The sequence below is a fragment of the Oryza sativa genome, chromosome 4 (assembly GCF_034140825.1).
Source record: "Oryza sativa Japonica Group chromosome 4, ASM3414082v1".
Lineage (NCBI taxonomy): Eukaryota > Viridiplantae > Streptophyta > Magnoliopsida > Poales > Poaceae > Oryza > Oryza sativa.
In genome coordinates this window covers 27,611,145-27,627,547 of record NC_089038.1, presented here as the reverse complement: position 1 = coordinate 27,627,547, position 16,403 = coordinate 27,611,145, and the positions used below count along the sequence as shown (strand labels likewise).

General features: G+C 42.8%; 1 protein-coding gene across 2 annotated transcripts; it reads right to left on the bottom strand.

The window, feature by feature from the left end:
- Positions 1–4,140: 4,140 nt before the first annotated feature.
- On the bottom strand, positions 4,141–11,404 carry LOC4336541 (sphingoid long-chain bases kinase 1). Of its 2 annotated transcripts, none has more exons than XM_015780864.2 (9): positions 10,893–11,404; positions 9,054–9,579; positions 8,600–8,956; positions 7,394–7,487; positions 7,261–7,298; positions 7,030–7,176; positions 6,763–6,862; positions 5,077–6,029; positions 4,141–4,518 (listed from the first exon to the last, which is right to left on the bottom strand). In XM_015780864.2, the coding sequence occupies exons 2-9, from the start codon at positions 9,459–9,461 to the stop codon at positions 4,369–4,371; spliced, it is 2,247 nt and encodes a 748-aa protein (XP_015636350.1). In that variant the 5' UTR covers positions 9,462–9,579; positions 10,893–11,404; the 3' UTR covers positions 4,141–4,368. The 2 variants fall into 2 exon arrangements, with proteins under 2 accessions (XP_015636350.1, XP_066165604.1); XM_066309507.1 differs by having other exon boundaries at positions 7,394–7,480; positions 10,893–11,288.
- Between the last annotated feature and the right edge of the window lie 4,999 nt (positions 11,405–16,403).

The window sequence follows — 16,403 nt, the reverse complement described above, 5'->3', positions numbered from 1 at the left end:
CTGTACTATTATTTTCAAATAATGCACTATTTTAAAATAAATTTTACACAATTACATCGTGTCCTATAAAATAAACAATATCTATATTAACTAATTTATACGTGCACTTAAACTGATGGCTCCATTATATAAATCATCGGATCTACTTTTTATTACACTGGTCTATTATTCTCAAGTAATGCACTGTCACCATTATATTGTGTACCCATTAAATTAACAATTTAAAATCTATATTAACTAATTTACACTTACGCTAGAACTGGTGGACCTATTATTATAATCATCGGATCTATTGTTTGCTAATAAATAAAGCGTCCAAAATTCTCTTTTTGCCCACTGCACAATGCACGTCTGCACCTTTGCCTTTCGCACGTGTGACGAAGCATAGTGTCTGAGACATCTAAGGTGATCACAACCGCTATAGTACTACCGCTTTGCCACATATTAAATCATATATGGAGATGATTAATTTTGTTAATAACATGAAAAAAATTAAAGGTGTGATGCAGTGAGAGAATAATTAAGCACCATGGGTTGTGTTTTTCTCAACACTAATTAGCTCTGTTTAAGTTGAAAACGAGAGTTGTTACATAACAATTATAATGTATTTGTGTTATGTCGTATTTTGATTTTGTACTATTTGTTCGTAAAGGTGAAAGGAATCATTATGTTATAAATATGAGCGCAATATTGACGAATATCAATAGAACTCTTACTACGACAAAGGTGATAAAGGGAGTTTAAGGCCCTCTCTTTTTTTTCCCGATTTCATATTTTGGATTTTTGTTTGCACGTTTTCCAAGTTTCTAAATGGTGTCTTCTTTAAACAACATTCTAACTTTTTAGAAGTCAATTCATTCGTTTATACCCTCAAATAGCTATCACATAAATTATATAATTCATCAATTTCAGCTATCCTAAACCTTAAGTACTACATATTTTTTTTCATGCGAGCCATGGTGATCAATAAATTGGTGAACAACGGATCATCAAAGTCGTAAGATGAATATATAAGAGTTACTCTGAACAATTGTAAATAGGTGTCAAAATTAATTGTTATTAATTAGACATCTAATGGCTTGCTAGCCACAAAATTAATTTCTCTCTACATGTATATAAACATGGACGAAGTTGGAACAAATATTACCATATGTCCCATACATATATATTGCGCAATTAACATTCTAATTAGTCATTTAAAATTTCTTAAAATGCTCTTAAGCTGCCACGTGGTGCTATAATAAATTAGGGCAAATATTAAATTCTAACAAAAAAAATCAAAGTATCTATTATTTTATTTCGCTTAAATCCGTAGGTCTAATATTATAAACCGTTAGATTAAATTGATCGTAAAACAAACTAAATACTACGAGGTCCCACCTCGACATAGGTACGCACCTACATGCGCGGGTACGTACGCCTCCCCTCCCTTTTTTCATTTTTCTCTTTCTTCTTTTTTTCCCATGCATATGCTTCCCTCCCTTTATTACTATATCATGCGTCTTCATGAGATGATTTAATCAAAAGAATTTTGAGTATCTTGCACTCGCATTTTTAATTTGCGGGCATACTAGACGGTATGTATATACATAGACTGTATGATAATTAACTAGCAATAGTTTCTTATTTACTCGAGAAAAAAATATGATTCAAAAGTCGTAAGTAATTAATCCATCTCCTACTCAAAAGTTTGTGAATGGTTTTATAAGATACCTTAAGAAAAATAGAACCCTTAAATTATTATAAAATAACATTATCCAAATTTTAGTTTGCCCTGAATCTATAAGACAATTTCTGAACAAACAATAATTTTACCTTTTAAATAATATAAGTGCCCGCGTATACGCGCGGGCCACCACCTTCCTAGTTTCGGGCAACAGCATCACGTCAGGACGAGGCCAGCCACCAACTCTGTAACCCCACGAAACCACACCACGTCGATGATTTTCGGATTTTCTCTCCCCGGGCCGGGTTCCCCTATTCTGATTCATTAATTAAAGACAAACTACGGAGTTGAACTACCACGTTGATAATTAAACAAGCCATTAATGACGAAACTAGCCTGTTAAGCTACAATTACCGGGATATATATATATATATATATACTACAGCCGTGGCGGTGGTAGTTCGTCCCGTCAAGAAAGAAGGATATGATAATTGGACTTCCGGCCGGCTTAGCTAGCTTGGGTGTGGCTTGCTACTAGCATGCACGCGCGTCCACACTCCACAGGCAGACATGCTTCCGTGTCGGCGTCGCGCACGCGGTAGCGAGGCGCTCGGCGCGGGCACGTCACAGTAGCTGTCCGTGGGTCACACCGCGATTAATCACGGCTACAGCTACAGCTGCACAGTGCACAGCGGAGGGGAAGAGTTGTGTTAATTATGTGGGCTCTAGCTAGCCTCCTAGCCTTGACTAGCTGATGTCGATGACGATCACTGATCAGGATACAGCCGGGGACCAGCAGGGGTGGCGGAGGAGGACGAGGAGGAGAGGGCGCGCGCGGCGGCGGGGCCCGCGCTCGACGGCGACGGGCGAGGCCGCGCAGCGGCGGGCACATGGCGGGGCGCGAGTGGTGGCGGGGAGAGGCGGGTCAGCGTCGCGCGGGTACTCGTGGCTGCTGCGCGCGTCGGCGTCGCGGCGTGGGGACGGGGGCGCGAAAGCTTCGCGCCCGCGCCCGCGTGGCCACAACTTGGGCGTTTCTTTCCGGTCACGCATGCGCCTTCGATTCGCACAGGCTGCCGCGCGCTCTCCCGGCCGGCTCCCACTCCTCCTACGTCGCCGCTCTGGGCTTCCCGTTCAGCAATGCGTAGTTGACATATGGCCCTGTTGGTTTAATTCTCGGTGTGGTCCTTACACAGAAGATCAACCGTGCACCTCAGCTTATCGCCCTCTCTTTCACATGGATCAGTTTAACGATCCGATCCATGGTCTCCTTAGATAATGGAATGAATTCCAAAGAAAATAGGCAAAATGAACTATTGAATGATCCGATCGACGGCTCCTTCCTTATCGTTCTTGTTGCTCGGCGATGGCGAGGCGCCGAGGCGTATCTTGTGTGTTCACGCTTTCTTCTTTCTTAACCTTCGTTGCTGCAAATGCAAGCCGGGTTTTCTGAAGCGAAATCTCTGGTATAACACACGAGACTCTTGAAAATCACATGGCAAAATCATGCATTTAGTCCGCACGGCAACAGAGCTATATTCTACTACTCGCACATACTTTTGTCAGTAAGGGCTGGTTTAGTTCCTAACTTTTTTTTTAAACTTCTAACTTTTCCATCACATCAAAACTTTTCTATACATACAAACTTTTAACTTTTCCGTCACATCGTTCCAGTTTCAATCGAACTTCTAATTTTAACGTAACACACCCTAACTTCAAAACTAAAGTTAGCCCAACCATTTGAAGAAACGCACGTTTGCTAGCTAAGTGGTCCGTCCAGTTATTCTGGAAACCAAAACATCGCTAGCCCCTTTGCAGAATTGCGCTAAATCGCACTGACCATTAGAATTTTGTAAGATTATCGTAGTTGATTAGCTGGCCCTACCAGATCGCTTGTGCTATTCCCTCATTCCATCGTTTGAGTTTGACCTCTAACAGTGCTTCAACCTTTTCTAATCAAGGAGGCGTTGCGTACGTATTAAAGAAACATATCTCAAAACTCGACGTGGAATTTGGTGTCGACCACTCTGAGAAGAATACATCGGCAGAAACCCCCAAAAAAGACATTTTTACACGTAAAGTGCAATATTAATTCTAGGTTTCTCATTCGTGCATCTTTCTTGGTCTCTTATGCATGCAACTGTACAACTTGGCATCTTCCAAATCCAAACTGTACGTGAAGTTCAATGCGTCGATTCATGTCCAAGACTAATTAGAGTTTTTACGCAGGTAAACAAGTTTGTACGCAGAACCTGTGTTCTTTGGGAACCCGACTATCCAAACATGTCTGCGAGCGTCTTAAGAAAATGAAAACAACATGTTTGCAAGCGAAATTCATAGAATCAGGTTAAAGGTGTGGAAATCATTAAGGACCCAGACTTACCTTGGCCGCACAGGCAATCAAAGCCTACAAAGCTCACAGCTCGGAAACGAAAGACGGGATAAATGCAAATGCTCTTTAGCAAAAACAATATCAATGAAAAGAATCAAGGTATTCTCCTATAATCACTCGAATATACAGAAGCATCACAGCATTGTTTGTTCAGTCCAAATTCTCGAGGTCTGCACGTTCTGAACCCACTCACACACCCCATTAGCAAGTAGCGAAATATAGACAACTCAAAAGAAAAAAAAATCAGTTGTTCGAAGTGGAAACAGAAAATACAGTGCCTCAAAAACTCGAAATTCAACTAATTTTACAGCACTTAAGTAGATTGTCTGCTTTGCCGGCCAATAAGCATGCATTGCTCTTGTAACAGGGAGCAGAGTACATGTCCCTTGACGCGGCAAAGCTCACCGTCTATTCCACACCCATTGTGCGTGTTTGCACCTGGTTTAAGCTTGACAGACTTTACCTGTGTCAACGTCAGCTAAAAGTTAGATATTATCCTTGGTAGATGAAAATATAAGTGCAAATAATAATTTAGCCCAGAGCCCCAGAGCATGTTTTGATAACTATTCGCCACTGTCTTAATTTAGGTGAACTTTCAGTGATCCATCACCAGAGCTGACATAAACTCCCAGACCGCCCAACAGGTCCAAACAGCTCATACTTCTATTGACATAACAAAAGTTAAAATGCACTGCAGACTGCTGCTCTTAAGAAGCCAAAAGGTTTACGATAATAAAAAGGTGAAATCAGGTATTCATGAGCGTATATGATAATATCCTCTCAACAAAAAAAAACAGAATATACACATTGGAATATGTTTGTTTTCAGAATGCATTCAACTATGTAGAGAAGTTAATTTGTTTCAAACGTAAAAACGGTATTTATTTCAGAGGACCTAAGTAATAAACAGGTATTCGGAAAATTTGCCACTGGTACTCGAATGAAAAATCCCTTGTCTGAAAAGCATAAATACAAGAGGGTGAAAAAATAGCTTGAGAAAAGAAAGAATTGTGCATGTTACCTTCACATATTCCACATAAGGCAAAGAAAGATGGCGACCAAATTGCAGAAGTATGAAAAATTTCAACAACTTCCATCTACCCTTTCCACCAACTAAGAGCAAGTCCAAAGTGTTGTCATCATGGTTGGCTTTTGGTGCAATAACCTGCGAACTCAAACTTTGCACTGTCTTGCATGAATGATTGCAAACTAGAACACCAAGAAAGTGTCCTTTCCTGACTACCCATTTATCATCCAAATTTGGCACAAGTTCCACTGATGGTCCAATTTCATTGTCTTCTGGTGGTCCAGGGAGTTCAATAGGGTGGTCAGACTCCCAGGTTAGCTCTGTATCCCATTTTGGCCCATTGTCCCACTTTGGTTCAGAGTCCCAAATAGGTCCTGGATCTGAAATTGTTGAGGAAATGTCCTCCTTGTCATGAATTGATGGGGCTGCCCAAGATAATCGTGTATCGTTAGTAGTGACACCAACTGAATTTCTCTCAGTTCTTGTTTTGGACCTGGTTCTTGGCCAGAATGATGAATGATGTGGTTGAGGGTGTAAAACTTCCTCTGGTTCTGAAACAATGTTGCTTCTGCCCAAAGAAAGGCGTTTTGCTTTTGGATCAAGACCACGAACATACTCTGAAGGTTCAGTGCTTGCTGCTGTGCTACCTGATGTATCAACGTCCCCAAGTGACATCCGACTTGGAGTCATAATAGAGTCAATACTTGACAAACTGGAAGCTCGTGGAATTCCTTCTCTTTTTGATCGGCTGCGCATTACATTGGTATATACATCAGACACAAAGTTTTCTTGTCCTATACCTTTTCCATGGCCAGTCATCTCCTTTGAAGAAGGAAGATACTCTAACTCATAGAAATAGCTTGGCAGGCAAAAAAATTTGAGTATTCCAGCCACAAAATATCGAAGAGGGCCAAATTTCTTTTGATATTTCTCAGAAAGCTCCAGGACTGCAGCAAAGTAATAGTGCCTTTTTCAGCTTATTAAATTATTATGCAATCCTGTACTGCTAAACTACATTGCACTGCTGCAAATACTGGAACATAGATAAATAAACTACACTTTAATGAGCAGTCATTGAAGAAACGGAGACAATAGCAAATTTACCAATGAAGCATACAAGTTATCTCAAATTTTACAATTAAGAGTACAGTAAGATAACTTGTATGTGCTAATTGAGTGAAATGATGAAAGTATATGCCAGATCATTAGCCTAGTAAAGCTGTTGGGAAGAGCAACTCAGCATGCATCAGATCAAGTGTTTAGTATAAGGATAAGTACTCAAGGCGGTCTAATTTTTGGTAAACCAAAAGTATTTTAAAAACTATCGTATTCTAAAAGTACTTTTGTCAGCTAAAAAGTTTACCATTGTCCCAATACAACTTATGAAGCATTCCAAATTTCAAGATTTATGGAAAAAATGGCAATGCAAGATATATGAATCTGAGGGATTTAGAATGTACGCAACTTTTGTGGCCTTAGCCCTTAGGATATCAGTGCATACAGTATAAATGAGAACTACCATAATATAAGGGATTTTGGGTGGATGTGCCACATCCTAGCACAATGAATCTGGATACTATCCAGATTCATTGTGCTAGGATGTGGCACATCCACCCAAAATCCCTTATATTATGGGACAGAGGGAGTATTAAAGAGCAAACGTCTTGTACAAGAAGTTACCATCACTGATAAAACCATAGTATGAAACAGTTGTCCCAAAGTGTATTAGCCCAGACTGGATCCACTCAACAGACAGGATGTCTAGGGCAGTAAAGCCACCCTGTTATCAAGGAACAGACCTTATGAGAAAAGCTATAAGTGATCTAATAATTTTGGACAAAATTAACTGAAAAGCCTTAAGGGTGATGTTGAAATTTTCTCTTCCTGTAAGAAGAGGTCGTGAAAGATTCACATTGTAACTTTGTAAGCTTATAGCGATAGGCATACCTTCACAATTAGTAATGATGCTGAAATTGGATCTTTAACTCCCAAAACAGTCCAAACAAGTGAATTGTCAGATCCTGCTGGGATTATTCCAACTGGAATTGATACAGCCTCTGCTCTATCACTTCTACTGAGTAGACCGTTGAAGACCTGCAGAACTATAAATGTTCAGCTATCATATATAAGTTTTACTAAATCCCATTAAACTATAATATATAATCATCAAGGACAAACCTCATTTACAATTCCATCACCACCTACACACACGATTCCTACAAAACATTTAATACATTATCAATTCAACCAGTTGAAATGGTTGCCGTGTTGACCTACATAAACTACTTGGCAACATCTGTGCTGTTTATACCATCAGGGAATGCGCTAAAATCAAATGTAGATGCAAGAGATTTAGCGTGACCAGCATGAGTAGTTTTAACCACTTCCATGTGAAAACCTGCAAGCTACATCAGATGATACAAAATTAATAGCGGGAAATAAATGATATAAAGTTTATGTAGGCACGCATGAATAATAAAAACAGGGTAACGGGTAAAAAATCACCAAGTTGAGAAATGTGAATGCATACAAGCAATAAAAATAATCCATTAGCAAATATCTAAGAGGAGAGGAGGTGATCGAGTCAGCACAATTCTCTCTTTTTTTTAAAGGACATCTCGAAGGAGGCCTATAAGTTAACTGCGATTATACACTTTCGATTAAAAGGTGAAGGAAGTGCAATTTTAGTTGGTCTAAATTGAAAAGTAAATTTGCAACTTGACAGCCTGTGCTGCCAGGAGAAAGGGGGTTAAATAATCTCCCTTAACCTTTTGTCAATAAATTTTACCCAGCTTTATGTCCAACTCCGTTGCTGCATTCACAATTGAATCCTTTACTGCTAAAGCATCAGATGGAAGCCCAGGAGTTTTGTAGAGCTACTAAAATAGAAGGAATGTATGATGTCCCCCACATGTCTAGATTGGTAGGGCAAACAACAAACATAAATTAGTCATCTGCAAATCTAACCGTGGATCATTATTTTGATATTTTCTAAACTTAACACTTCAGGTTGGAACTAAAAATCCATTAAAGAGAAACGTGATATGCTCTTCATGAGTTCTTCACTGTTGGAACTAAAAATCCATTACTGGGATACAAAAAATACCAAACATTCCTCTTTAGTTGGCACTAAAGAATCTCCATGGTCAAATAATCTATACATTAACCATCAATATGTTTGGAGGTATCTAGATTGCCCGTAAAAGAACTACATCAGTAGATTTGCATCATAAGAAACATTAAGTTGTAACAATATTAAGTTCTACAGAGTTTAATTCAAAGTTACACATCATAGAACATGAAACAACCAATAATTTCGATACAGAAAAGAACAGAGGTACTATTCTATTCCTCATGACATCTCCTTGAGACTAAACAGCGAATGGTTTAAAGAAAAGCTTCAAAAAGAAAGTTTATTGCCAAGAAGAATAATAGACATATACAGTTAGTCAAGCTATATGTTGCTTACTGCAGAGCAATAAGTAGAAGCTTGCATTATGAGAGTATCAGAAGGTACCTTAAAAATAGGTTCTGCTTTGTCATGGAAAACTTTGCATGATCTACCATGCCCAGACCGAGGGTTCAGTATAACAAGTATCCTCGGTGGAGTTCTACATTTGATGGGTGGGTGGTCAAATAAAGCACCACTGAGGGGACCATCAAGGTCTTGCTCGGTACTGGATGTTGGAGGGAGAGGTAGCATGTTAACATATATGTTTTGTTCGGCAAAGCATGTTACCCATGAAATGGCCTCCTCTACAGTAGGGGCTATAAACCGGAGGTCCTTCCGTACTCTGTGTGTCTTTCCAAACAAATACTTCTTAGAAGGGTATGCATGCACAATGAAATGTTGGACACCAGAACTGTAAGATACCTGCCAACATATAAACAAATCATCAAAGATAGATGGTCAGCCCAAGTGGACCAAATAGCAATAGAATTATAGTAGTGTCTTGGTCTGTGAAACTTACAGAGATGACATCCTCAAGACTGAGTAAAGAAGAACCCCATATTAGGGCTTTACTTGTGAGTCTTACATCACTTATATCAGCTTTCCCATTTGCTGAAATTTGATCTCCTGTAATTCTATTTTTCTTGTCAAAAAAGAGTTTTCCAGAATAGATTTCATAACCTGAGAAATTAGACTTCTCATCCACCACATCATTTTTTTGCTCATTATTTTTTGCTTTCTTGGAATCTTTATTGTCAAAAACCAAGTGTTTCTGCCTCGAAGATTTTGATTTGCCTTTTTTCTCTGGAAATACAGTTGGTGAAGATTGTTGCCCGGCTGACTTTTGAGAACGCCGACTACCAGACCGCCGACTGGACTTCTGGGATGAGCTTCTGGAAGTAGGATTTTCTAGATCAGCTACTTCCATCTCTTTCTTTTAAAGAGGACTTCAGAGCATCAGTATAGATCAGGAATTTGGCATGACCTCATAGGTGTATGATCATGGCATCAATGCCATGTCAAAGTTGCTAACAACTAAAAATAGCCTGCACCGAAAGGAAAACAGAACACCTATAAGATCCATCTGGCTGGTACATGTGCATCATTTGTTGACCAAAAGCAGCCGTTCAGAAAAAATGAGTACATCCGAGCTTCATCTCCACAGATAACTAAGAAGGTAGTCACAAAAGGCTAGCACCTAAACAGCTTGGGTCTAAAGAAAAAGGTCCTCAAAAGTTTGTCGTACTGAAAGTTTGAAGCATTTCTTTAGCAAATAAAATTCTGATAATATTTAAATATTTATATGGTGATTTCCTATCATATGAGCCTGATGTTCAAATATGTGCGAGGAAACCTTGTGACGAATCTAACAAAAGAACTTTTGCTCCATGTTTAACTGTGTGCATGCCTACTTGGGACATATCAACTACTAACATTTGTATTCATGTGTTGAATTTGAGCCACTACCCTAAGGACTGCAATCGTCAATTGTTGGAAGCTGATATGATGTGCTATATCAAACTACTCCCTCAGTTCCATAATAATAAGTTAATCTAGTACAAGATGTGACACATCCTAGTACTACGACTCTGGACATGCTATTCTGGGTCGGAGGAAGTGCTCCAGTTCACTGCCATGCTCTAGAAGACGGCATTAAGATGAGTCATCACAGAGGCTATGGTGCTACAATTCACTTGACTTCTTTTATAGGGAAACACCTGGACACTTATAGGGACACTTACAGCAGGAACATAGGCTAAACTATTTCACAAATTAATCGGTTGAGCCCTCAAACATAGTTCTAAAATGCTTAATAGCCTACAGCGAAAACATATAGGTATATAAACGCTAACAGCAATCAGTTCCCCGATAATTGCAAGTACCAAGTAGACTGTATGAGCACTATAAAATAGCATGTACCGCTGAACTCTCAAGCGTCAGCAATCAAATGATGAGTTGCACAATACAGAAAACAGTTATTCTAGTGCAGTACAGTGAGAAGTGCAAAGACGAGCATATAGGTGATACCAGCAACAGATCTCCAGAAATACAAATAATAAAATGTGTTTATAGATGAGTATAGAAGTCTAAATTGTTTGGTTCAGTAAGGAGAAACGCAATCACGAATATGGAAGTCTTAGCGCAGGAATAGCAACTACGAACTACGGGCACCACAGATCTCGATTAGCATAATTTCGAATGCCAAACGCCCGGCGCACCAATCGGATTGCGAAGGCGAAAGGGAGAAACACGACGAGCAATCCAATCAGCTAGCCACCGCCCACCTAACACGGAGATTGAAACCTCACGAAGAGAGGGAGCACCATCAGGCGGATCGAAGCCACCCAACGAGACGTACCGAATTCGGCGCCCCCCCACTGGAAACGATCGGATCGGGAGGCGGAACCAGCTGAGGACGCGGCCCTCGGTCCACCCCGCCGCCGGCAGCAGATCGAACGCCTCCGGACTCACGTCGGCCGGCGGCGCGAGCTCTCGCGGTTGACGGCGGGGCAGGAGGCGAGGCGGTGGTGGTGGTAGGAGGAGGAGGACGCGGACGCGGCGGTGTGGTGGAGCCGTGGAGGGGTTGATTGGGTGGGCGACGGGTGAGGGAGGGCCGGGGTGGTGGTTCGATGGGTTTTGGCGTGCGCGTTTTCAGCTGAGGAGACGAGGAAGAGGAGGAGAAGAAAAAAAATGGCGTGGCGGACACGAGGCGGCGCTGTTCCGGCTGCGCTGTTGTTGTTGTTGTTGTTGAGGGGAGAGAAGCCAGTGGAAAGAAAGGGACGGTGCCGCCGTTTCCTCTGTTCTTTCTTTGCTCCGCTCGTTTCTCTTCTCCCCTCCGCGCACTGGTTTTCCTGTGTTTGGAGCGCTGCTAGTGCTCGCTCGGTTGGCTTTTCCCTTTGATCAGCTGATGATGCCCATTGGAAACCTGACGAGCCAGCCCAGAAAGCGAGATGGTGGATGGTGAGATGAGATGAGATGCTCTGTTAGGATTACTCCCCGGCCACGCCTACGGCGGAACGACCGAACTGACCTACAGAAAATTTCTCGGTGGACACCGACAGGTTGACCACTTGGAGTATGTAGGACAGAGCGGACACTGGTGAAACCATAGGGAATTTCAGTTGCAACAAAGCTGTAACGGGCAGTCTGTGCTCAAATTAACCCAACATTTCACGGTTGAAATGTTCAGTTTATGTCTTGGTTTGATCCAGTCCAATTTGGCTGGTTCGTCTTTTGGTAGAAAAAGGTGGTCGTGATGAGGTTGGCAATTTTGGCATACGTCGGTTGTGTTCGGAGGAGAGGGTTAGCACGCAAAACGAAATTTGTTTTATTGCATGATTAATTAAGTATTTATTGTTTTTTAAACACTTTCATACAGACAGTTTTTTTTTCATAAATTACACCGTTTAGCAGTTTGAAAAACGTACGTGCGGAAAACGAGAGAGGTGGGTTGGGAAAATGGGCGAAAAACGAGAGAGGTAGGTTGGGAAAATGGGGGAAAGAACACAGCCACGGTGAAGGCCTTAGGAAAACGGGGACAGAAAAATCATTTGCTTTATTTCCCTTCATTATTCAATAAAAGCTCAAAGTTAGTGAATGACCTGCGACTTTAAGCTCACCGTGTTCATTCCAGTCGTCTTTTTTATACAAGTCCGGTGGTTCAAAGAGAGTACTTTAATTCCTTCTAGACGATGATTAGAGATAACGGATTCCAGCTCTCCAAGGTCGCAACTGAGGGAGCTATATATCAAAATAGGATATTATTCTTTGTTTGTAGTTGAGATTTCTTAGATTTGAGTAAATATTTAATGAGTAAGAAGTCGTTCCCAAGCGGAGTTCTTGAAAAGAGTTGATTTCCGAAATTTATATATTTGGAAATTCGAAACTTGTTTGGTCATTTGAATGTCTTTTAAGCCAGGGGAAGGTGAGGAAGTGGATTAAACAAGGACCAAGGCGGTCTTCTTAGAATTCAATGGTTCGTCAGACCAAGCACACTACCTGGTCATTACATAGCTTCAAACATGGCAATGACCAAATTTAAAATGAAGAATGAGTACGTCGCCAAAACATTACTAGGGTTAGCCAAAGTTAATTTTCAGTGCAGTATATTAGCTTTAATTCTAAACACAACTATAAAAATATGAAGAGGACATATAACTAATGCATATTACAAGCCAAAACTTAATGTCTAGGGCCATGTACCCCTCCGTCCCAAAAATAATAATAATCCTAGCAACAAAACTGGACACATGCGTGTCTAGGATTAGTCTTTTTTTTTGGACGGAGTAGTAGATCTTTACCAAATTCGATATAGATTTATAAATAGACTTGAATAAATGTTGTTTTCTCAAGTGGTGGTGTTTATTTAGTGTTTTTATCCTCACTTTTTTATCTTTTTTTTTGCGGGGCTCACTTTTTTATCTTAGCTGCTACTGTTGAGCAAATTGTGTAATAAGTGATTATAACTTCCTTCAAACAAAAGCCAAAATTAATATTCCATTATTAAAAGAGCTATACTTCTTTTTCTTTCATTACAGTGAGGAAATAGGGGCATTTTTTGAGTCCCTGACCCCCGGACAATCTGGGCCATAAAACAAAAATATGAGTCAAAGTTTCAGGCTCCCTAAATGGAAATAAGTTCACTTGATGTCCCTCGATTTTACATTGAGTTTGTTTGACATCATTATTTCCAATACCAGAAATCATTACCCCTAAACTATACAAAACCGTGCAATTTAGATCCTATAGCAGAAATGCAATATAGATGACTGGTTTAGCTTATGTGGCATCCTAGTCAGGAAAAATTTCAAAAAAAAAATGTGGACCCAACATGTCTGTGCCCTTTTCTTTATTCTCATTCCTTCCCAAGCCTGGAGAGAGAGAGGTGGCTGGCAGGAGAGAGGAGAGAGAGGCGGCCGGCGAGCCTGCTTGGGACTTGGGTCAGGCTCCACGCCCGGCATCGACCCGACTAGGCTCTTCACCGCGACTGGTCTTGGTGCTCTTCGACCAGCAGCATGGTGGAGGATAGTAGTGACCACGTTGCTGAGGACCAGCTTGCGGAGGAGGAGGAGCACTACATCGATGACGCCAACCACCTCGTCCCCAACAGCGTCCAAGAGGAGGGATCCAGTGGTCGCGACATCGTCGTCCCCGGCAACCACGATGGTGAGGAGGACTACCCTGACAACCTTGACCTTGACATACTCGTCGACTGCGAAGTCGGCCCTATCCCCGGTGGCCACCTCAACGCTGATGCCGCCGTCTTTGTCCCCACCACCGGTGGGCACCAGGACCTCTACACTGCCAGCGCCACCGCTTACCGGCATACATCACCTTGTTTGCACTCGTCGTAGCAATCGGTCGTGGGGGCGCATGGATCCAGCTCCCCCGCCCTTGGGATCAGCAGCGGCTTAAGGGGTGTGCTGGCACGCAGATTCTAGAGGGGGATTCTGACGCCCCCGCCTTCGGGAGCGGCGGAGGTGCCGTCGGCCGCGGATCCAACACCACTGCCAGCAGCAGCAGCAGCCCGTGCGGTGGCCCACTGCCATCGCCACGCCAGTCGCCTCTCCTACCCTCTCCATCCAGCCGTGTGGCTTGGGAAGAAAAGAGAAGAAATAAGAGGTCGACTGTCATGTGGGTCCCACATTCTTTTTTTTTTACTAGATGCCACGGCAGTGAAACCAAACATCTATACTGCCAGGTGAAGATTTCTAGTATAGGGACGACAGGTGAACTTATTTCCCCCAAATGGCATCAAGATGATATTGCAAAGTCCAGCCCATCACAGATGGGCTTACTTTCCTGGCTCACTAGATTCTCTCCGTTTCCCGCATCTTGCAGATAGCATCCGACCAAGTTTAAGGTCATGTTAACTAGTTGCACGGCCCTTTGGGCCGGAAATTTGCATAGGCTTAACATCCTAAGAAATACAAAATAGGCACTAGCATAGTTTCCTTCTCATTGCTAACGCTAAACGTATACTTGTTCGAAAAAAAAATGCTAAATATATACAATGAACTTAAACAAATCCTTTTTGGCACCGGATCAGGGCACATGAGCTGTGGAGTCATGACACCCAAAACCGGATTCTTCTTGTGTCAGAAGCCTGCCTAGAGCATCTACATTGCAGGATAATATGCGGCGTCGGACACTGATGTGATTTCTGTCCACTTCTTTTTCTCCAAGCTCCAATAGCTTTACAGTACAAAGCTCACAATCTTTCTTTCAGGATTCAGAAAAGTAGCAGCTATCTTCTCTCAGAAGTAGTTCTGCAGAGCAATCGCATTCTTAAACCAGTAGATTGCCGTGGCACAAGAACTGATTTGTTCGCTGCCAGGACCATTTTCTGTAATGCAGCAGTAACCAAGCAAGTGGTGCACTTCCGGAACAAAAGGCTCTCTGTCTCTGTAACATCGACAGGGATGTCCATGTACGTTTTTACACAATTGTTCTATACCATCTTACTACCACTACTAGTACCTACCATTACCCATTGCAGTTGGTGTTGTGTATGAATCACGAGTCGTTTTCTTTCGGCTAAAGTATTTGGCAGTACGAGTCACAAGTGCTACTTTGATTCCACCTATCTAATGAGACCAGCAAAGCAAAGATTCTTGGGGGATGTCAGGTACTCTTTTATGGGCATCCTTTGAGTTGGATCTCCAAAAGAAAGCCCTGCACACTGCAGTGCTGTGCATTTCGCATGCAAGTACAACAGCGGCGGCTGAGCTGAGAGGGGGCGGAAATTGGCACGAGGAGCGCCTTTCGCGCGCAAAACATTCTCGAAGTGACGCTGGTGCACGACGAACATGCAATCCACTCGTGGCGGTGCCTGCCCTAACCTCACGCAACGGCAGCCAGCCGGCCACAGAAAGATACTTCTCCTCGTTCATGAGATGTCAGATGGATAAATTAGATTAGGCCAATCAATCATGGTACGAGTACTAAAATAACAATGGCCAGCAAAGTACATAGTTGCAGGGATTTCAGGCAGGCTGCCGGCACTGCTAACTCTCAGGTCATGGTGGAGGCATGGGCCCTTTTTATATTCACTCATCTGATCCAGTGATCGACCACACCACCGGCCACCACCGTGATCGATCTGCAGCCGCAGCTGCTGCCTGCCTGCGCCGTGTCGTCCCTTCATGCTTTATACCCCTACTCTCTCTCCCGGTCCCTGGCTCCCTGCCGTGGTTGTTCGTCTGGACGGGATGGCCCAGATAGCCCCTGAGGCAGCTGATCAGCAAGAGATCGATGAATCATCAATCGAACAGAGAACGTATCGTACTATCGCCACAGTTAGTCGCTCATAGGCGCCAGCAGAATTGAAAGAGCCTTCCATGTCACGCACGCAGATGCATGGGAACGTGGGACGAGGTGTCAAATCAGGCAGGTAGTTGGATTAATTCCACTTGGGAAACCTGGCTGTCAGATCTGGATGCAGCCCGGCGGTGATTGGATTTAGTCTCGCTGTGCTCGTACATATATACAGCTGCTACTGCATAGCCATCTGGTCCCCGTGTACGTACGCGCACAGGCTAAGTAACCTTCCCGTGGTGCCCGGTAGAACGCCGCCTACCACGTACCGGCTGAGATGAGATAGTTCGACGCGGCGGTAAAGCAAGGCCGCGGCAATAAATGGCACGTAAATAGCCGCAACACGGCAGCACGAGCCGCGATTGCTGAATTCCGGCGAGATTTCACGTGCCCCGCGCTAGCGATCGAGCTGTCGACCCAGGCACGCGTGGCCGGTGGCCGGCATCTCTAGCTAGCTGAGTCGGGTACAAACTAGGAAAAGTCCCGCGCGCGTGGGGGGCGCCGGATGCCGGACGGGCGCAGTTCTAATTCGTCGGCGCGGCCGTAAGACACA